Here is a 23,219-nt window from a genome sequence, read left to right on the forward strand (position 1 = left end):
CATAAAGACAAACAGAACTGCAATAAAAATATCTTAAAATGTGTTCGGTAATCAGGTTATTTGTAGTAGTGCTGTCATTCTGAGGCTGGTGTGTGGAGAAATTATGATGAGAATTGGGACACACAGTTTGAGAAAAAGGAGACAAAGATTTAAGACAGATGAGGTTACATAAAAACCTTTTGTTCTGAATTTGAATCAGACATACTGGTATGAGCTCATGATGTATTTTATCTTGGAAAAGTGTAAACAAACGTCTTCGTTCTGTCAATGAGCACACTAGCACTCAGATTACTAAATATAATTTCCCACTAGAAGGAGTCATGGCTCTTTGGAGAAATGACAGATTTCAGATGTGGAGCAACAAACACACAAGCAGGACCTTGAGTATCCTGTCTTATTAGAAAGTCAAAACACTAAAAGTGACTATTAGGGTCCTATTGAGAGGACTCAGTAGCACTCTGGAATAGGCTCTCACCAAAGAGGAGACAAACTGAGCTTCAAGAAGAAGAAGAATATCAATGGATTTAAATAATAAAATATACTTAAATCTATGAGTTCACAATGATACTTAAGAAACAAACAAACAGGGCTTCCCTGGTGGCGCAGAGGTTGGGAGTCCGCCTGCTGATGCAGGGGACGCGGGTTCGAGCCCCGGCCCGGGAAGATCCCACATGCCGCGGAGCGGCTGGGCCCGTGAGCCATGGCCGCTGAGCCTGCGCGTCTGGAGCCTGTGCTCCACAACGGGAGAGGCCACAACAGTGAGAGGCCCGCGTACCGCAAAAAAAAACCAAAAAACAACAACCTGGTTTTTGGGAGTACCAATGAAACAACTAACTGTTTTGAAAACTGGTTTTGAAGAGTGGTAAATAACGGGACAGAATCAACTGGTTGTCCTGCCTTTCATATGAACTATTCCTCAGGATAGCCAAACACTTTCTCTTTAGAGTTATTCAGCTTATAATTGAAGAAGAAATGATGGAATTAGAGTATCACCTTTTTGTAGTTATTCATGAATTGACAGATCTCGGCAAAGATTATCAACGGTTGCTTACATCACAGAAAGAGATACAATCAGACACCATGCACCTCTAGAGGATGAAAATACACAGCATCGGGACAAAGTGGGAGAGTGGCATGGACATATATACACTACCAAATGTAAAATAGATAGCTATTGGGAAGCAGCCGCATAGCACAGGGAGATCAGCTCGGTGCTTTGTGACCACCTAGAGGGGTGGGATAGGGAGGGTGGGAGGGAGGGAGACGAAAGAGGGAAAAGATATGGGGATATATGTATATGTGTAACTGATTCACTTTGTTATAAAGCAGAAACTAACACACCATTGTAAAGCAATTATACTCCAATAAAGATGTTAAAAAAAAAAAAGAAGATACACAGCATCCTCCGTAATACAGCAGATCAGACTCTTATAGGAAACATCGGAGGACAGATCATGTGACGTGACACTCAGGGACACAGTCAGCAAAATTCAGCCTCTGGGAATCTCTACAGGGCAAAAAATTTGTTTCTTTAAATATACATAAATTATTTTGAAAGACAATAAAAAGAGATGGAAGGAAAAACTACAGGTTAAAAGAGTCTTAAAAGACATACTGACAAATCATAGAATATGGACTTTATATGGCTCTTGATTCAAATATACTGCAATAAGAAATTATTTTATGAGACCATGGAAGATATGAGTACTGACTGGATATTTGATTCAGAAAATACTGTTAATTTGTAAGGTATGATAATGCTATCGCGGGATTTTATTTTTTATGAAGAATGCTATTCCTTAGAGACACATATTGCATTATTATAGATGAAATGACGCAATGTCTGCAATTTGCTTCAATGTCATCCAAGGGTGGGCAAGTGTCTTGGGTATGGATGATTGGCCGTGAAGCTGGGTGATGGGAACATGGGTTCACTATGCTATTCTCTACACTTAGGATCCTGTTCAAAATCTTCCACAATAAAATGTGTCCAAAACAACTTGCAGCCACGAGTGACTAGCTGTAGTGGCAGTTGTTTCCATTGTTTTAGTAACAGCCACCAGATTTCCTTTGCAGAACCAACCTCCCCACTCTTAGATACTGATAATCCAGGTAGGGCTGATCCCATCTCCACTGCATGACCTGGACCTAGCCTCTCTCCGCCAACGCCCCCCAGCCAACGCACAGTCCACTCCCTGAGTGCCAATCTCTCGTTTATGGCTGGAGTGTCACCATACCTGGCCAGCGAAAGTCCCGTCTGGGAAGTGTGGGTGGATTTAGTAGGAAATGGTGGTCTTTCACCCACTTGGGTTGTTAGGCTAGTGGCATGCAAGTCTAGAGCTGTGGTTCAGCCTTACCACTACTGGGAGAGAGCGCTCCAGAGAAAGAAGCCAGGGCAGGAAGTGGGCGGAGCCAAGAGATGGAGGGCGAAGGATTCCCAATTCCCTTGTGCCTAATCACCTGCACCCCACATCCTTCTGAGTCCCACCAGCCAGCAGATTCCCTTTTTTTGTTTAAGCCAGTTTGAATTACATTTCACTTCTACCTGAAAGGCTCTTATTAATCACAGCTATGCTACTTCTAGGACATACTGTATATTTGAGGGCCTAAGGAGAGGGACTTCACGGGGAAGGAAAACAAATTACAGGGGAAGGCTACTTTTAAGGCCCTCCCACATATTTTACTGCTTTGCCAAATAATGGAAACTGGTACCTCACAGTGGTTAAGAAACATAATACACACAGGAAATTAAAGGGTGAGAAATGTGCGTTTTGTTTTTTTTAAATCTTCGCACTTTTGGAAGCTTTCTCCAAACGTGGTATTTTTTTTATTATAAATCCCCAAAGAGGTTTCCTTTGTTATTGTGTTTAGCTATTCAGTTTTAAAATTACCAAGCTCTAAGTTACCCAAATACCCTGAAGTGCTCTATCAGAAAGAACATTCTAAATGTTATTTCCGGAATTCAGAGTGAGCTGATGTGGTTGATTGGGTTGAATGAAGAACAGTCTGTTCCACCTCTAATATCCTTCATTTAACATTAAATATAAATGAAAACACCCTGGGGTAGGGTTTTGGAGCGTGTGATGAAAACTCAGCTCCGACATGCTACTTGTAAAACTCTAAGAATGCTCAGCTCACAAAGCAATCCCATTTATTAGACACAGAGATGTAGACTCTTTTGTGCATAAAAATATAAATTAAACAGCAGCAAGGAGCTAAAAGGGAAAGAAGGATGTTTAACAGTGACAAGTTCTCACATGGGGGAAAAATTAACAAACCTTTTGTTTTCAAGGTCCTTTATTATTTGACCTAGAATCGGTAACAAATTTCACCTTGGTCGTTTAGGCTGGAGATTCTCAGAATACAAAAAAGCAAAGATGTTGAAATAAAAGTGAAATCCTATTTGGAATCATAACACATTACAATTGCTTCTGTCTAAATGACAAGATCTACAGTTTGGGGGTACTTTTTTGTCTAACCATATATATCACATGGAGAAAATGAGTCTATATTTTATCTTTTCAGGTGTTATCAAATGGCTTCTTGACTGCTTTTTAATGTCTACTACATGGTGGTATATAATTTGGCACACTTAATAAAGACTGATTTAAAACACATAGAATACTAATAATAAGCAAAGGTGTTGAAATTAAGGCCAATTTGAGAGACATGAGCTCATATGTTTGCATGTGGAATTGAAAAGTATTTCAGAGTGGACAAATGGCACTAAAGAAAGTCCCCATTTTCCTTGCTTCTGCATTTTATCCAACATTAAAACAGAAGACTAGGTAGTTTACACTAGTTGTAAGAAACATCCCATTTCTTTCTATTTCTAAATAATGTACTTTTACTCTGAACCCCTGCCCAGTTGGCTGGTGGGAAACATTCTCAGTTTTGTCTTGGGAGAGTTCCCCTCTTGCGTGGGTCATGCAAGGGTCCTGGGGGTGTTATTCAGCTCTCACTATTCAGGAAAGATCCTCTGGTGGCTGAATCCACACATCCACTGCAGATTGGCCTGCTCAGTGTCTAAGGGTCCCTTAGACAACAAGCGGCAACAGGGAGTGGACATTGGGCTGACTTCCTGGCTTCATCAAGTATTGCTCAACTGACCTTGACCAAATTACAGAACTTTCTAGTAGAGTACAGAGCCTTGCATTCAGTTAGCACTTGTCTGATCCTGTTTCCTTAACCATAAATTGAGTCCAATGACCCCCAGTCACAGAGATGTGCCAGGATTTGTGTCTGTGGCCCAGAAAAGGGCTTAGCAAATGGTGGCTGCTTCCCTTTTCCTTTTTTTTTTTAAATTTCAGTTCAAGTGCCTGTTTCAGCAGCTTCTGTTTGCATGAAAAAACAAGGTGGCAAAAGAGTGTCAAGGGAGTACAAAATCTATCTCTTACTTGCTCAAAGAATCCTTTTCTGCCTCAGGTTTGTAAGCCAGTACATTTTAATAGATCCTATTTGTAACTAAAATCCACTGTCCTACCATTTTATTTATGAACATGGGGGTCTCTGCTACCACACCAGCTGGGTTCCCAGCAGGGAGAGGGGTGGATCTTGATAATTGCTACCTCCCTGGTCCCTGCTCCCTGCTCTGTCGCTTGGGAACAGGGACAGGACTTGCCTCATTACCTCTCTCCTCTCTTCTCAATCATCTCATGGATATTCTGCCATCTTGGAACCTTCCACCCACTGGAACCATTCACCTGCAGGAATTTGAAAATTGCACCCTCTTGAGAAGAAGGTAAGATGTGCTGACTACTGATCACAGTACGCTTAGGCTGGAAGCATTTCATATCAATCACCTGCAGTGGTCCTCAGTGGGGTAGGGGCGCCGCCAGTGACTGGGGACTACCGCCAGGATTCAGAGGATAAGAGGCCGCAGAGGTTAAATGCCCTGCCATTCAAAGACAGAGAGAGCTGTACAATGAAAAATGGTCTCAGATGGGACGCCAATGGTTCCCCACCCCCACCTTCTGAGGGGTGAGGACTCTCAAGCTGTTACACGCTCATATTGACAGAGCTGCTTGGGAGATGCCTGGTGTAGAACCATGATCTTCTCGCTCCCAGGTGCAGGTCTATTTTGCACTACCACACTCTCTGCATCTTAAGGACAAGAAGGGGGCACAGTGATAGTACACAGCACGGATGCTGATTCAGTTACAAAAGGAGAAGGATGTTTATCTTCAAGTTCATATGTAAATGATCACATAGGGCATAAATATAACCCTTAGAACCCCATACAGAAGGGCAGCAAACACTTTTCCCAGAGGAAAGACAAGTTATTGAGTTTAACGTAAAACTAGAGATCATCTTAAGTGTGGACATAAATGTGATTCTGGTTATGTTCGGTATATGACGTGACACTCGATTAAGACATGGGGGGCAGGTTTATTCCAAAAGGAGAATTTAAACCACTTACCAAATACCTTCTTTCAAATCTGTGAATGGAGACTAAGGTGATGTGAGGAGACTGAGAACAGTGAAGTCAGTAGAAGTGAGGCAGACAGAGATGATACAGTAAATGCTACTGATGGAGTGATGGAGATGTTTGGAACATATGATGTGTCAAGGCTAAAATCAACACAGTACGCAAAAGCATGAGACAAGCAATGGACCTGCTTCTGGCTTGAAATGTGTGTAGGTAGATTCACCCATGTGGCTGCCTTCTTGCCATAGGAAGGGGAGCACAAGTGCTGTACCCCATTCTGGGCCTGACCTGAAGAAATCTTCCAAGGTCCTTCCAGCCTCTTCCCCTTCTGCATTTTTGTTTTTTAACATCTTTATTGGAGTATAATTGCTTTACAATGGTGTGTTAGTTTCTGCTTTATAACAAAGTGAATCAGTCATACATAAACATATGTTCCCATATGTCTTCCCTCTTGTGTCTCCCTCCTTCCCACCCTCCCCCCTTCTGCACTTTGACGGGGACAAACCAGGAGCTAGGTGTTGAAGATGGCAAAGTCGCAAAAGGGAGAGGGTCTGAGTTAGGCCCCCAGATTACCCCCTTAAGGAGAGCTATCCAGCAATCAGGAGTACGCATTCCATCAGGAATTTATGTGATTGACGAATAAATTCCTAGCGTGACTGAACCTTTGTATGGCTTTGTATTTGTTACAGCAGCTAGTGCTACCTTAATCCTGGTGCCTGTCATTAAGAAACACACAGACTGGGACTTCCCTAGTGGCGCAGTGGTTAAGAATCCACCTACCAATGTAGGGGACACGGGTTCGAGCCCTGGTCCAGGAAGATCCCACATGCCGCAGAGCAACTAAGCCCGCGAGCCACAGCTACTGAGCCCATGTGCCACAATTACGGAATCCCACGCACCTAGAGCCCATGCTCCACAACAAGAGAAGCCACCACAATGAGAAGCCCTGCACCACAACAAAGAGTAGCCCCTGCTCGCCACAACTAGTGAAAACCTGCACGCAGCAACGAAGACCCAATGCAGCCAAACATAAATAAATAAATTTATATATATAAAAAAACCCACACAGACTTGTGACAAAGACAAGTTTACATATAACGGTAACACTGTGTGGTACAGATTATAATAAAAATATATGTACAGAGGAATTCCCTGGTGGTCCAGTGGTTAGGACTCTGCGCTTTCACTGCTGAGGGTCTGGGTTCAATCCCTGGTCGGGGAACTAACATCCCAAAGCTGTGTGGTGCAGCCCCCCCCAAAACACACACACACACACACACACACACACACACACACACACACACACCCCTCAGTGCATCAAGACATGGGAGTAATTAACTACTTTGGGGGGTGATTAGGGAGGATCAGGAAAAGCATCACAGAAGTCTTTGATGTTTATCTATTTGTTTGTCTCATTATTTTTTTCCCTTCTCTCTACCATCCAAAAAGGATTTTAGGTGCCCAGGAAGTTCATATCATTTGCTTTATCTTTATTATTATTGCTGGCAAAAAAAAAAAAAAATGTCCAGCACCCTCTGCTTTATTTCTCTGCCTCTATGTCCTCTTATCTTCAGATCAAGTCTCTTTCAGTTTCACTGGCTTAAGTCAGGGGTTGGCAAACAACAGCCTATGGGCTAAATCCGGCCCACACTCGTTTCTGTAAATGAAGTTTTATCGGAACACAGCCATGCCTATTTGTTTGCATATTATTTATGGCTGCTTATATGCCACAATGGCAGAGTTGAATTGTGACAGAGACCATGACCTGCAAAGCCTAAAATATTTACTATCTGGTCTTTTCCAGAAAAAGTTTGCTGACCCCTGATTTAGGTCATTCCTAACCTAATGTCAGCCTCAGGAGGGCACACGCCAATAGCCCTGCATATTTCCACACCCCCTGCGCCCATCTGACATGATACTCTTGTTCCCACCACAACACACTGCACACTTCATCCCACTGCTGCACACCTGTGTGGTCCCAAGTCAAGTTCACTGCCAATCACTGCTGGGTTCTAGCACCCCCGGGATGAGCCCTGGATGCCCTTGCAAACCCTGAGTTTCAGGGCTTTTGATTGTTTCCCAAGTTATCTTTAACCTAAAAGATGAGATTTCTACCCAGGATCCTCTCTGGTTTTGGTTGACTTCCGGGTTTGTGCTCCAATCTCCCAGGAGCAGCAATGACGGCATCTGACACACAGAGACCAGCTGGTGACAAGTCACAAAGCGCGCCCCTGTACATTACCTCCTTCGACCCTTAGACAAAGCCTTAGAAGTGCAAATTCTAAGTGATGATGCTGATGGTGACCTGGACAAAGACAACAGTAACTCAAATTTACGAAGAGTTCCTCATATGCTCTTACCCTGCTAAGAGCTCTACTCACTGTGGTTTACTGAACTCTCACAGCAATGCTATGAGGTAGGTCTTCATTTTATAGGTCAAGAAACTGAGGGATATAGAAGTTAAGTCGTTGCCCAAGGTCACACACAGTTAATCTAATGCAGAGGCAGGACTTGAATTCAGATTCTTCTGATCTCTACACCATATGTCTTCTCAATGCGTAGCAGGACAATATTTTGAAATATTCACCGCTGTTCACCTCCAGGCCCATTTCTTTGCTCTGTTTGGTCAGCTCTATTTCTTTGACCATTTGACCAGACCACAAAACACTCATCACTGCAGGACAGGGGTGTTACAGAAGAAAGTAGAGAAATACATAGGTTCCAGGAGCTCAGGGCTAGGAAGGATATTCAATAAATGAGAGTGAAGCTCCCTCCTCTCCAGAACGGGGACTAGTGAGAGGCTGGGGGGGATGGAGAGAGTCTTGGGGCGAGCAGAAGAGCACCAACTTGTGGGTGCCTGGGAAAGGACAGGCGTGCTCCCCCTCTTTTGAGAAGCTGATCCTCTGGGAAAAGTCACTTAGGAACCTCCACAAAGCCTTGTGGGATTAAAGAACACAACGACGGTGTCTTCTTTCCTAGTCAGAACCCGGAAGGTGACAAGATCCTGGAGGGAATTAGCCCTGGAATTATTCAGTGTCCCAGTATGGCTCAGGAGGGGCAAGTGCACCCAAGATGACAGAGACATGGCTTCGGAAGGGTTGACAGCAGTGGACAAGGAATGACACAGTAGATTCCCTGCCTACGTGAGTGATCAAAGGTGGACCAGATGGGCACAAAGATATCTCAGCGAATTCTAGTGAGATGGACGACGTGGCCAAACAGGGGACACACTTCACCTCTCCCAGTGCCTCCTCCCATTACACCCCCTCCCCCCAAATGTAGACTCAGCACCATGGAAAATGGGATGAATTGACCATATACTAGGATAAGGATTTGAAATAAAATCTGGATTATTACAGATAACAGATAAATAACAATACACTTCTTGCACATCTGAGTATATGGCCTGAGATTCTTACCAACCACACCCTCCACTGTGCTGCCTGTAAAAACAGGATCTGGGGGCTTCCCTGGTGGTGCAGTGGTTAAGAATCCGCCTGCCAGTGCAGGGGACACGGGTTCGATCCCTGGTCCGGGAAGTTCCCACATGCCGCGGAGCAACTAAATCCATGCGCCACAACTACTGAGCCTGCGCTCTAGAGGCTGCGAGCCACAACTACTGAGCCCGAGTGCTGCAACTACTGAAGCCTGCGTGCCTAGAGCCCATGCTCCACAACAAGAGAAGCCACCACAATGAGAAGCCCGCGCACTGCAAGGAAGAGTAGCCCTCGCTCGCCGCAACTAGAGAAAGCCCACACGCAGCAACGAAGACCCAACGCATCCAAAAATAAATACATAAATAATTAAAAAACAAAACAAACAAACAAACAAACAGAAAAACAGGATCTGGCTTTGAGTACCTGAGACCCTCTACTAAAATCTCTAGGGAATGAGGCTTATACCTTGATCCCAAGCATGTTCTGATCACAGGCTCACCAAGATATTTTTTTTTTCTTCTCAGCTACTTATACAAAGGGCATGGAAGACTTTATAAATTTGTAGTTCTAAAGGAACACGGCGTAAGGCCAATAATTATCTTCCTCCATTTTTTTTCTTAATACAAGTAAGGTACTTGTTAAGTTAATACAAGGTAAGACATGCGGTAGTGTCAACCATATGAGATAACTGAAAACATGCCCTAGTTTAAATTTTTTTCTGCTTCTTCCATCTCCAACATTTATTTTCCATACATGAGTCACATAAAAGTATCTACAGTAATGGAGAGATTTAATGAGAGAGTGGGAGATGGTTATGAAAATCTAAGGGACATTAAAATAATCTGGGTGAAGTCATTTTTCTCATTCATTTTCATCATTATATGTCATTATAACCTTTATGAACTATGGACTCAAATCCTTTTTTCTACACTATCCACATTAGAACGTTTTCCCACATTTTCCATCTTCTAGAATCGCCGACTTCTTTCTCCCCAGGATCTGTAATTTCCAATTGTCAGAAAATGTGTATGCTGCAAGTCTGTATTAGGTGAGACCACAATCTGTAGTGTCAGCATACCAAGGGGCTGTTCCTTTGTGTTCCCACTGAAAGTACTTGCTGGTTTTACTATAATAAGGCTTTATTATATCATACATCATCATGCATATTTTATGTGCAGGATGCTCCGTAGATGTTTTTGCTTTGTTTTTTTTTTACTACGCAGCACCGTGAGGCATCTAAGCCCAGCTGAAATTATACAGGAAGGTGACCTTCCGAATATATTCTTCTGCAGACACAGTGCTCCTGGAACATGATCTGATTTGACTTTCCATTATCATTCTGATGAGGAGGGACTGACAAAAAGACAGATCTCATTGTTAGATGGGTCCCTTCTAAATGGCTTATTTCACTATTAAGCTTGCCAGGCTCCCGCTGACCTCAACGAGCAGGTACTCCTGAGTGCTTTCTACTAAAATCAAGGCAAACGTTTGGCCAACCTGGAATAGGAGACAGGCTATTTTTGTCTAATCCAAAATTGGAGTGGAGCTGTCTATGGGGTGAAGGCACTAAGACCCAGGTTCTGGAGCTCATTTCCAGCTCTGTTCTTTGCTGGGCCCACCAAGTAAGGACTTGATATGCCAGATAGCCAGCTTGGTCCCAGTAAGTTGTATTGGCTTTCTTCAACTCCCACTGTGTGCCCCCCTCCAGGCCCTGAGCAAGTGCCCAGGTTGAGCAACTCCTTCAACCTCTCTAAGCCTCAGTTTACACTCTGTTATGTGAGTACAATTAACAGTACTTGCTCGCTCTTGTGAGGACTACACATGATGGTCGGGTTAAGAGCATTCACTCAGGAGCCAGACTGGGTTTCCCGCCACCTCTTACTAGCCATGGGATCTTGGGAACATCCCTTACCCTCCCTGTGCCTCAATTTTCCCATCTTTAAATTAGAGTAAATGGGTAAGCATTGTACCCATTCACCATTGTGAGGATCGAATGAGTTTTAATACACAGAAAGTACTCAGGACAGGGCATGGTAAGCATATACCACATAAGTATAGCTGGTCTTAACACTAAGGAAAAGTGTTTAGCAGAAGGTTTAGCATATAACAAGGACTTAAGACATGTTAAATCTCATCATCATTATTAGTTGGGATAATAACAATTATTATTATATTTATGTTACTTTATACTATATTATATATTATAATAACATATATTTTTAAGTGTCAAAAAGTTACCCTTAACAGTTACACACAAAGCTTTGATCTTGATTGTAGAAGTGAGTTGGCTCATTGCTTTTGTAGGGACGTAAGTGTTCCAGGAAAATACAAGTCCTCCCGAATAATCTTCCTGGTCTTAAAATGAATATTTCACATTGGTTGGCATGTGTTTATGTATATCAGTTACTTAGGTAAAAGGAATGTTACTAAAAACTAGTGTTCTTATCCTCTGTGAATTTAAGTAGTGATTAGTAATTTATCATCTATTTTTATTTCTTATAGTTACTTTCTTATCGGAGGAACCCTACTGCTCCCAAGAAAAGCTCTCCAATTCCAGGTTATTAGTAGAGAAGGGGTGAGAGATGCGGGCAACCTTGTGTAGATGGGGCCATAGCTATAGCACTGCTCATTAATTAGATCACCTGGAATAGTCAGCTTAGGTGATGAGAGAAGACAGATGGAGGAATAGTTAGCTGCCCCATTTCAGAGGAGGGGAGAAGGCGGAACTAGTTTCCAGTTCAAGCCTTGGGCCTTCTTATTATGGGGTGGGCAGCCCTCAGCTTCTACTGCTACAATGGAAAGGGAGCCAGTATTTCCAGAGTCAGCTGCTAGGGCTCTGAAACTGGGGTTGGCCTCGGGGGGCGGGGGGGTGTCAAGGAACGTTCTGATATTACACGCAAGACTATGTAGACATGTGGAGTTTTCTGGGTGGAGGTATATAAGTCCATGGTGTTTATCAGATTCTCAGGTGGCTCCCGAATCCCGAGACTAGCACCTCCCACCTAACGTGAGGCAGATTTCTGCTGCTGCCTTGATGAGGTGATTGAGGGACGGCAGGAGGAAGTTTTGAGACTGTGGTCCAGGACGGCATCTGGGCAATGGATATTTCCGTGTCTGCCAGCTGGAAAGGGAGTGTCCTTCAGGAGGGTCTGGGGCTCCCAGAGACAAGGGGAAGATCTATTTTACGACCCTCTCTCCATGCATAAACCTTCCCTTCCACACTGGGCCAGCGGCTACCCTTTACCACATCACTACATCCCTGCGTGTCCTTGTCCACCCCTACCAAACATTCCCACCCAACACCACCCGCCCCCCAAATATGGTGCAATTAACTAGAAGTCTCCTCCTTGAGGGCAGGAATCATGTTTTAGGTATTTATACATTCCCAGCACTCTACATGACATTTGCTACTTGGTAATACTCACTAATTGTGAGCACTGTAAATTAATTAAATAAATAAATTTAAAAATGAATTTAATTAGATTGGCTAGCCTCGGGGGATGGAGCATGAATCATAATGTCCATGAGCAATTATACGCTATAGTTTTTAAAAATAAAATTTTGGAGACTGTTTTAAGTTAACTTGTCTAGTGAAAAGCCAAGGGAAATTATCCCTGGATACTTCTAAAGAAGAAAGATATGGTAATTTGCAAAGGGCATGAATTCTTCAAAGATTTCACTCCTCCACCACTACAAAGTATGAGTTAGAGTTAAAAATTTAGAAAACTATGAAATGAACGGAACTCATCTAATTTCAGTGCAGCAATTATAGCTCTTTTTGAGGATACATGAAAAAACCCAAATGTGGTTACTATAGCAGTAAATTGGTCTCCAAGAAACTCTTTCATTTTCTCAAGAAAAAAAAAATTTACAATAGAGCAGCCGAATGATAAGAAAAATAATCCACAAAGAAACACAAATGTATCTGGAACCAAAAAATGATCCATGAGCAGATGTGGCAATGGGAAAAAAAAGAACAAAATAAGACCAAACCACGTAGGCAAGTAAACGGATGCCAATTTTTAAAGAGAGGATTTGATAGTGTTATTAAAATGATGAGTGTTTTCCCAAATTCCCTCAGTGCCTAAGAAAATGAGACATTTTTTCAAACAGAAAGGGACTTTATCTTGTGTAAGATACAGATGTTAATATCAGCTGAGAAGCCTAATAAAAAAGAGATTATTTTACAAGAGCTGAATTTTCAGGTTAGTATACATACGGCAGATAGATGACTAAACTGATGGGAAGGCACAGGAAAATTTTCTAATGGATTAACTTTTTCATTATTGAGAAGAAATACATTATTTCAAAATTCTGGTTTAATGAATTTGAAGGTATCTGCTCTTCAACACAATAACTCCACACCAGCTGCATTTCACCTGTGTGAATTGCACTGTATCACTGGACTTAGATTTATTTGGTTAAATAAAGCACCTGTTACTTTTATAAAGTTAAATTTATTGCCTTGAGATTAAAGGGGAGTAAGTGTTAGGATGGCGTGTTCACCACCTCAGTAGCATCTGGGCCGATGTGTTTTTATCACCAGCAAAATCCTTTCAAATCTGACAATTCCCTCAAGTGGCCAATGGGGGACTTGTCCGTCTTGAGAGGTCCCACCTGAACAGGTGTCACGTAAGCTCCCTGAAGGCTTTGGCTCACCTGTCCCCGTGGATGGGGTGCCTAGGTTGGTGGCCTGCATCTATAGTATGTGCCGGAGAACGTGTGATAAACCGGTGAATAAAATGAATGTTTTTCTGAGGGATGGATTCATTAGCTGACATTCAAACTCACAGAACAGCTGCAGGAGGGCTTGGGGAAAACCATCTAAATCGGTCATTTCCGAAGAGCGCTCTTCAGAGCACACTTGCTCTCAACACATCGTTAGTGGGCACCTCCTATGGGCCTGGCATTGGGCCAGGCTGTGGGGACATGGCAGAGGACAACACAGACAAGGTCTCTGCTCTCACGGAACTCGGGATCCAGGTCACCTGATTCTACAACATCAAGCATCATTCCTGATTCAAACTGTGTCCTTGTCACCTAGCAGTGAGACACCAGCCAAGGGACACTCAGACCACATTCTAAAGTCAACTGCAAACAAATGGCATTCGCCAGAACTTTCTAAGAGGAGGTCCAAAGTGATGAGCTACTGCCAGCCACCTCCTCCTCTCCCCCTCTCCTTCCGGAAAGGGTTGGGGAGAACCATGGAGCTGTGAGAAGGCCGCAAGGCCACGAGAGTTCACGTCGTCCCCTCTGGGATGAGGTCAAGTGGACATCTTGAAGAATAGCCGGTCCGGCTGGTGCCGTACCCAAGAGGTCTTGTAGGAAAGCTAGTGCCAAGAGGGTACTCTCCTCTCCTGCCACCAAAGAACCCACAGATGAGCCTCACAGAAGAGCCAGCACGTAGGTACTGGGGACGTGAAGGGAGGCAACAGCCAATGCTAATCAGAGAAGCCACAGTTCACCCAGAGAGGGCTCAGCTCTCTCTCCCCAACTCCGGGGATGGGGAGGGGACGGGTTGTGACAAGGGCAAGAGAGTTTTCTGTACTTGCTTAAAAAGCATGCATGATTTCCACGCCAACCCATTTCAAACACAACCCCGTCATCAAGTATGTGGGAATCTTGTTTTAATCACAACCCCATCCGGAGAGAAATTCTCTGTGTATATGATTTGGGGTTTTAATCTAAATCTGACTTAACCAAAGAAAATGTGATTGGTTACCTTAATATTTCCTAAAGCAGGGTATAGCATACCTTTTCAGGCAAGGCCAGAGAGTCAACATTTCCGTCTCTGCGGGCCCCAGCTCTCTGCCGCGAGTACACAGCTCTGCTACGGCAGGGAGAAGGCCTTCTTAGATCATATGTAAATGAACAGGTGTGGCTGGATTCCAAGAAAATTTTATTTATGGGCTCTGAAATTTGAATTTTATATGATTTCTCTGTGTCACAAAATATTCTCTTATTTTTGGCCCAACTCTTTAAAAATTGCAAAAACCATTCTTAGCTGCTGGGCTGTCCGAAACAGGTGGCAGGCAGGCTGGATTTGGACCACAAGCTGTTGTCTGCTCTCCCTTCTTTTAATTGGTTCATCTATCCAACAAATCTTCATTGAGCTCCATTACATAAAAGGTCCGATAGAGACTTCTGTTTACAGAGATGCCATTTTCTTCCACAATGCGTTAAACCAGAAGGGAAAATCTCTTTTGGAAAAAAAATCTTTCTAAATGCCCTGGAAGGATGGCTAGGACATGATCACATGCTTAGATGGCTTTTTCTCCATTTCTGTCCTGCAGCCAGCAATTCAGTCACAGCAAACACAAACAGAGATAGTTTATTTCTTCTGTCATCCTCTGAGCACAGAAATCAATAGGACTGATCACAGAACCGTGTGCCTAGGGGACAACACGATGACCGTGCAACCTGTCGTCAGCCCCAGCATGGCGCTCCAGGATGCAAGCCCACATAAGGCTCAGAGCCCGCCCGCACGAGGTGTGTTCCCACTGACACCCACACGCATCTCAAGAGAGAAGTGGTTCCAGTGGGTCACACTGCAGCTCCCTCCCAAGGGCACAAAATGCGGCATCGCTCCTGACCCTTGTGTTCCTGGTCCCCAGGAAGAATGGCGGTGAGTGCCCCCGGGTGCCCAACACGAGGCGCAGGGCCCGCTCCCATGTAGGAACTTCCTTTAGAGATTTGGACGCCCCAATGAGGACAGGCACTTTGCCAGCCAGCTGCGAGGGCTCCACTCTCTGGAGCCTACACTAAAGTAGGGTGACCAGGCCCACCATCTGGGGGCAGAGGGCCGTCTCAGGATGTGGGCCCTTCCCTGCTAAAACTGGGACGGTCGGTTACCCTAGAAGTAGGCCTTCTCTATTTCTATTTCTCTGTCTTCTCACCCTTGTCCCAGTTCTTCCCAGGAGGTGTGACCATCCAGCACTTCAGTGTAAAGCAGAAGCTGAACTAGGCTTGGGAAAGCAACTTTCTCCAGAAAACCCCAGAAATACTCTACTTTTTGCCTTTCTCAGGGTACAGAGGTACCTTTTGTTATGAGAGAGCATAAATGTTCGAAGATCCCCTTCTCGGTGTGAAGTGTTCTGAGAGCCTTAACTTCTGATTCCATCTCGCCTCAAAAGATCCATTTATAAAAGACAGATGTCACGCAAGCCAGTCAGTATCCCCCAGTGCCCGCAGCATGAGGGGGTCCACGCATCCAACAGACACAGCTTCATCGGGAAAACTTCTAAAGACCCCTTTTGTCCTAAATTCACCATGGGAGTATAACTCTGGTGGGCTTCGAAGAAGATTCTTGACCAATATTTTAACATCACATAAAATACATTTCTGGCGCCCCCGTAAGAATATCACATAACAAATGATGTACATCTACACTGAAACTAAACCAATAAACCAAGCACATTTTCAAAACTGTCCTACTTTTGACCTAATGATCCTTTTTCCTTTGTTGAAGATTTCAAAATTCAGTAATGAATCAGTCAAGCATGAAAAATCGGTGAACTGTATGTTTGTGTATCCATGGGATTATGTTTAGAAAAGTACTGCATGCTGATCTCCTTGATTATGGAATATCAACGTGTTAGTAATTTTGGAAGGAAACCAAAATGCAGCCCTTGGATGGAGCAATGGAAATAGGACTGTTTCATTCAGCCTATGTACCCCGAATGTTAACAGAGTGGGCAAGTACGTGTCTCTGCTTACTTAGCCTGGTTTTTTACATTAGAGGGCAGTGCCAACAGCATTTTCAAGATGAACGTGTCAGCTGGTGTTTCTGCCCCGAAGTGGCCCATGGAAAGCGCTTCCTCCGTGGGGTGAGGTCTCAGAGCTGCACAGCCACCGGACGGGGCCCCAGTGAGTGAGTCGCCTACCTGACCAGGTCGATGACCCGTTCCCTCGGCGCGGCACTAACCGGCTCATCGTTGATCATTACAATCTGATCTCCCGGGATCAGCTTGCCTTCGGAGGGGCCACCTGGAGACAAATGAGAGTGAAGAGCAGGTGAGAAGACAGACCACTGGTCATCCATCCATCTGTAGCCTCCTCTCCCTGTCATGATTCCTTGTGAGCAATGGGTGCTCTCAGCAAAAACAAAACCCACCCAGAGAATGGGTGTTCTCTCCATCGTCCTTCTCCACACTAGACAGAACCGGGAAGGGGCAAGCTTTGCAGAAGCTCCTGGGGCCCAGGCTGCACCCTGGCCAATGACATCAGAAGCTCCGGAGGTAGGACTCAGGTATCAACATTCCTCTCAAACTTCTCAGGTAAGGCTGAGACTGGCAATGCTTCCCATACTTTAACAGGCTTATGAATCAATCACCTGGGACCCTGTTGCCCTGCAGACCGATTCTGTAGGTGAGGAGGGGTGCGGGGTGACATAATGTATGTCTCACAAGATCCCAGGGGCTGCTGAGGCTGCCAGCCAGCTGACCACACCCTGAGTATCGGGACCCTTAGAAGAAGGTATTCCCCCGACAGGTAGCCAGTCAGTTGACCCCCGGCAGCCAGAGTTGCGACCACCTGAGCACACCTGGATTTGAACACAGTTGCATTTACTTACTCTGTACAACCAGGGAAATGGCACTCTGTGGTGGCCCGTAAGGCAGCTGAACACGAGGGTGCTAGGAAGGACTTGTAGGATTGGGTCTTGACTTACATGCTTGGGGAGGAGGGTTCAAGAAAGTGGGGCTTTGCTCTCAGCAAGCGGGGGTAATTCTATCATGAGCATTTTAATAATTCTTGCCTAAAAGGTGGGAGGAAGGAAGCTGGCATTGGTAAAGAAGCAGCAGTCCCCTGTGTCAGCTAGGAGATGAGGGCGTTTGGTCATTTCTGTGGTTTGGACTGTGCTGGGATGTTTGTGGCGGGGCTCACGTGTGACCACAGAGGACTCATGTTTTTGTCTTGATCCGTCACAGCCTCTTCCAAATGTTTTTCCAAGGAGGAGGTAGAGAACGAATATTTGTTGAGCATTTATTGTGTACCAGGCAACAGGCTAAGTGTTCTAACTAGTAACCTCTCTAAATGCTATAATCCTTTGCATATAATGACATACCTGAGGCTCACAAAGGGGAAAGAATTGCCTGGAAGGGTTGAACTGGATGTCAGCTTAGGTCTGTGGACACTTCCAAGTTCAAGGTGGCCAACATCTCTTTTGAACTTGCTCCTATAACTCAAAAACTGGTCACTGCCAGGTCTCCTGACACATAAAGACACAGCTGCATGAAGCACACATCTGTATTAAATAAGACCTAAAAACAAATGCTTCGATAATATGGATTATCTTCACGTGTCTAATGGAATTACTCCCCAATACTGATCTGGTGCTATATGGTACTGGGATTTTAATTTTATTTCCAGAGGTCTATCTGGATACTAGGCACAGCTGAAATGTTATCTTTCAAATATTATCACTTTTACTTCATTTAGTAATTGAAACGAACACTTCACAGCCAGAATATGGAACTCATATTCATTTCAAGATGAGGGAACTCTAAACACCTTCAGTGTTTGCACACATAAGGAATTCTGAAAATCACTTGAGGGAGTTTTGATGACGATTGGATTACATATGAGCAATGACTCAAATTCAGTCAAAGAAATGGTTAGACGTCAGATGCTGGTCAAATACAGAAAAAAGTCTGAACTGTTTGGAGAGTGATGTTAACTAGTCCTCTGATGAGAAAACCATGTGCAGATGAACAGGGTTTCGTCTTACCTTTGACCTATGCTTCTGATCAAATGGAAATACTCTCATTTGAGCAAGAATTATGGGAGGAAGCAACACACAGTTCCTTCCAGAACATGAAACAGGGGCACACTTCAGAGAACGCTCATGCCCTTTACTCTGAAAGCTGGCTTGTCTACTATAGAAAAATCTGGTCTTACCATTGGAATCACTTATCATTGGAATCACTCAGTAGAGTCATTTTATGATAGACACAGTTTATGTGACCAGCATTTTCACTCATAAACATGACTGAAAACAGTGCTCTTTGACCTTAGTTTGCACTTTTTCTATTCTTCTCAAAATTGTCGAACAGTAGGTGAGAGAGTCTGACTCTGAGGAAAGTTGAAGGCAAGGAAGGGAAAAGGATGAAGGAATAATAAGGCGATAAATACAAGAAAGCGAAAAACCAGACCCAAATCTCCAGTTGGCTCTGGGGAGGACATACACTTTGGAGAATCCCATAACCAGAGATGTTAAAGTGTCCCACTGTTACAAAACTGCACGCTAAATGGGACACCATTTAGGAAAAAAATATGTGTATGCACACATATACATATATATACATGTAATACATTATATGTGTATGAGATACATACTATATGCAAATGTATGCACAAAACTGTCTACTATATATATGCTCTCTCTATATATGTTAATAATGGTTAACTCTCAGTAGTAGAAACTCAGGTGATTTTTTAAAAAACTCTATACTGTCTACATTGTTTCCTTTTTTCAGGAAAGCATATGGATTATTTCATTATTATAAAAAACAACAAATCTCTTTTATTTTTGAGAATAAAATTCTCAGTTGCATTGAGTTCAACAACTATGATCTATAGCTAATGAGATAAAAAGCTCAGCAGACAAAGTAAGAAGTTGTGTGGTGAGGCAGCGGTAGGAGTGAACAGGGAACTTACGCTTTCCTGCACAAGCCTAAAGGCGTTGACTGTATTTGCAGTGCTTGCCCTCGGGCAGAGTGTGTCAAAATGAGGAAAAATGGAATCAACTTTAATAATCTATACTAGCTCACTAGTTGGCTTTCATTTCCCTTAACTGACAGACTCAACTGACCAAATATTTTAGAGTTTAATAATAATAATAATAATAAACATTCCTGGACTAAGTATGTACCTGGCACCCTTCCAATGCATTTCATTCCCTCCCTTAGCCCTAGAAGGTAGACACTATGATCCTCATTATCCAAAGGATATAGAGAAGTTACATCAAACTGAAATGTAGGGGAGTTATCACGGAAGCTAAAAAAAACCTAATAAGGAGCAGAGGCAGGATTCAAGTCCATCAAACCCAGGGGGTCTGACGCCATAGTCTGCGCTCTTGACTACAGCGTTTTACTTTTGAACTCTGTTACTGATTTGCAAAATCCCGGAGAAAGACAGCATAGAAGATACTTTCCTTTTGTCTGAAAAGAAATCCAGTACAAGTCCATTAAAATAAGTATATAAATACATATAATAAATAAACATTAGAGCACTGTTTCTGGAAGGCAAAGGGGCCCACATCAGGCAACGGCATCACAGTCCACTACATTCAGCTGTGCTGATGGTGGAACATCTATATACTGAGAATGACTGAGAACAAGTACGTTAATTATCTGACCGTATGGTAGAATTTAAGAGATGTGCCACACACTGTATCAGGCAGCATTTAGTGTATAACAAGACACCCCCAAAACCCAGTAGGGTTTCCTCTCATGCCTATGGGTCTTTCGAATGACTGTGGATTGGCTGATCAAGGGCAGGCTGGGCTGGGCAGTTGTGCTGTACACTGAAGGTCAGCCTGTACTTAGCTCTAGGCTGCAGGCTGGTTGCCCCACGTGTTCATTTTGGGGCTCGGGCTGTGAAGGGGTAATAGCCACTTCAGGGAAACTCCTCTTATGGCCGTGGCAGAAACCCAAGAAACGAGCTCAACTCCACAAGCATATTACAAGCCTTTGCTTATGTCATCTTTGCTAACATGCCATTGGCCAAAGTCAGTCACCTGGTCCAGCCCAACAGCAACGGGGTGGCGAAATACATTCTGCCTCTAGTGGAAAGGGAGGGGAGCACACCTCTGTAAAAGAATCCAACCACCCCAGTGATCTAAATCAGGGGTTTCCAACCCCCGGGCTGCAGACTGGTACCGGTCGGCGGCCTGTTAGGAACCGGGCCACACAGTAGGAGGTGAGTGGCGGGCTAGCGAGTGGAGCTTCATCTGCCGCTCCCCACTGCTCCCCAGCGCTTGCATTACCGCCTGAAGCATGGCTTACATGACTGCCTGAACCATGCCCCCGCCCCGTCCGTGGAAAAACGGCCTTCCAGGAAACCAGTCCCTGGTGCCAAAAAGGTTGGGGACCGCTGATCTAAATCCTAGAGAAACTTAAACACAACCTTCTGCTTTTTCACTAAGGAGTTTGTCGGGAGCTTACTGAAAACAGCACCGTGCCTGCCTCTTAACGTGTGCATTCAGACATTAAGAAGTGGGTCATTTCCATGGTTACAAATGATGGATCAGTGTTTTCCTAAGTCTGGCGATATGATGGATTAGGAAGTTTAAAACCTCGTTTGCAGAGCCATTTCTGTCCCTCTGGTGGTCTGGCTCTATCCAGGTGATGGGAAAACTCAATTAGACTCCACAGCCTGAAACAGAGCAGTATGAAGCTTGTGAAATGGAACAGTGGTCATGCTGGCAGGGGGTGGTGGATGGTCCCAGAGACCGAGCCTTGGGGCTGCGTGCTTACCTGGTGTTACTGAGCGGACGACCACTGGCTTTTCACTCCCTGCCACGAAACCAAACCCCAGCACAGGGTCCCTCCTCATCTCCACCCTCCGAGGAGCCGGAGGGATGATCTGGCAGCTCTCCAACCGAGGGTCGTCAAATGGGATTGCCTGTGTCATGTGACTGTGGGAAAAGCACATAGGAGAGAAACTCGGCATCAGTGTACGTGTTTGGCAATGGCCCGGCGACCGCATCCTCTCTAGTTGTAAAACCTTCTCTTCTCTGTTTGGTAGAGAGTGGGGAAGATGTGGGGAGGCCCACTGTCATGCTTCTCACATGGCTGCCTTCTTCCTTGAAAACTCTAGGCCCACTTTCGCTTGAGGTCTTTGTACTGGCTGTTCCCCCAACCTGAAATGCTTGTCCTGCAGATGTGTGTATGGCCCACCCTCACCTCTCTCAAGTCTTTGCTCAAATGTGAGCTTCTGAAAGAGGACTATCCTGGCCACATGCTTTAAAATCGCAGCCTTGCCTCCCCACAGCCAGATCCCTTCACCCTCTTCTACTTTTTTTTCCCCCCATAGAACTAATCACTTGCTAACGAGCTGTGGAACCTACTTATTTTGATGCGTATTTTCATTGTTCTGCTCTCCATACTAGGAGGTAAGCTCTGCGATGGCAAGGAATTTTGTTTCATTCACTGATTTATCCCAGGTGCCTAGAACAGTGCCTGGCACGTAGTGGATTCTCAATAAATAATTGAATTAAATAGAGAAAAAGATATTTCTTTGTGGAAAACTATCAAATTATAACTGATGTGCTGAGAAAGAACCTCAGAGGGTTCTGGACATTTAGTGGGTAACGCATATGGCTTTTGGCTCCAGTGAAATTGAAGTGATGGGGATCGTTTTGGTGGCAACAGGTTATCCTGGTGTCAAATACAGTCCCCGTTTCCAAAGAAGTTGAAGAACTAACTCTTGGCATTTCTGTTCCAGAGAGACTTTCAAATGATTTAAATGAATCTTTTTGTTAACACTTAAACTTCGGAAGTCTTATCGATAATCCAAACTTGAAAAATGTACAGCATTCAAAAATTTTCAAAATGCTTCCACGAATAGCTCGATTGATCCACAAAACAACCTTGAGAATGAAGGAGCGGAGCAGGTATTATTATCTGCATTTTGCCAAGGAGGAAACTGAGATCAAAACAGTGGCTTATTGTTACTCAGGGCCCATGGTTGGTATGCCAGAGAGTTGGGTTGAAAACCAACTTCGGTGACTCTTAATGAAGTCTTCACTCATGCACATCATCCAGGCAGACTTCTTTGGGGGAAGAGTTATTAGTTTGAACACTAGAAATCTCCTTAAATATGTAAGCCAAGATTATTTCAATGACACGGCCTTAATTCAATTTTTTTCCCACTAATCTTCTTCAATAAGTAAAAGAAGATCATTTAAAAATACCTTGAAAGATGCTACTCCATATGCCATCTGGACAACATATTGTTCAAATGTAATGAAGAAGGACAGAGAAGGAGGAATCCCATTGTCCTCCAGTGTAATGAGTAAGAGTTAAGAAAAATCATTGAAAACCCGCTAAATCTGTCCTTTTGGCATATATCGCTGGATAGGAAAATAAAAGTTTAAAATCCCTTTGAAACAGAAAGGAAGGAAATGTCTTTTAGATTTAGCAGTTTGTGATCTGGAACACTAGGAAAAAGAGAAGTGTTAGTTGCTAAGGAACCCGTTGTGTGCCACGTGCTGACACTCATCTGTTACCTTATTTCATCTTCACAGCCGCTGAGATAGACGGAGTTTGACCCCGCCCACCTCCTCTTTGTAAATGCCCAGAGAGGAAGAATAACTGGGCCAAGGTCAAACGCTTCTCAGGTGTAAGCCAGGT

At 44.0% G+C, this 23,219-nt stretch overlaps 1 protein-coding gene across 1 annotated transcript in view; it reads right to left on the minus strand.

Moving 5' to 3' along the window:
- The window catches only part of FRMPD4 (FERM and PDZ domain containing 4), a 181,532-nt gene that overhangs the window by 76,397 nt on the left and 81,916 nt on the right, over positions 1-23,219 (minus strand). Inside the window, exons 2-3 of the mRNA XM_060138152.1 lie at positions 21,342-21,502; positions 16,749-16,851 (exon numbers count right to left, since the gene is read on the minus strand). Coding sequence (XP_059994135.1) covers positions 16,749-16,851; positions 21,342-21,502 — 264 coding nt within the window. The remainder of the gene's footprint in view (positions 1-16,748; positions 16,852-21,341; positions 21,503-23,219) is intronic.

This window comes from Lagenorhynchus albirostris, chromosome X, assembly GCF_949774975.1.
Source record: "Lagenorhynchus albirostris chromosome X, mLagAlb1.1, whole genome shotgun sequence".
NCBI lineage: Eukaryota > Metazoa > Chordata > Mammalia > Artiodactyla > Delphinidae > Lagenorhynchus > Lagenorhynchus albirostris.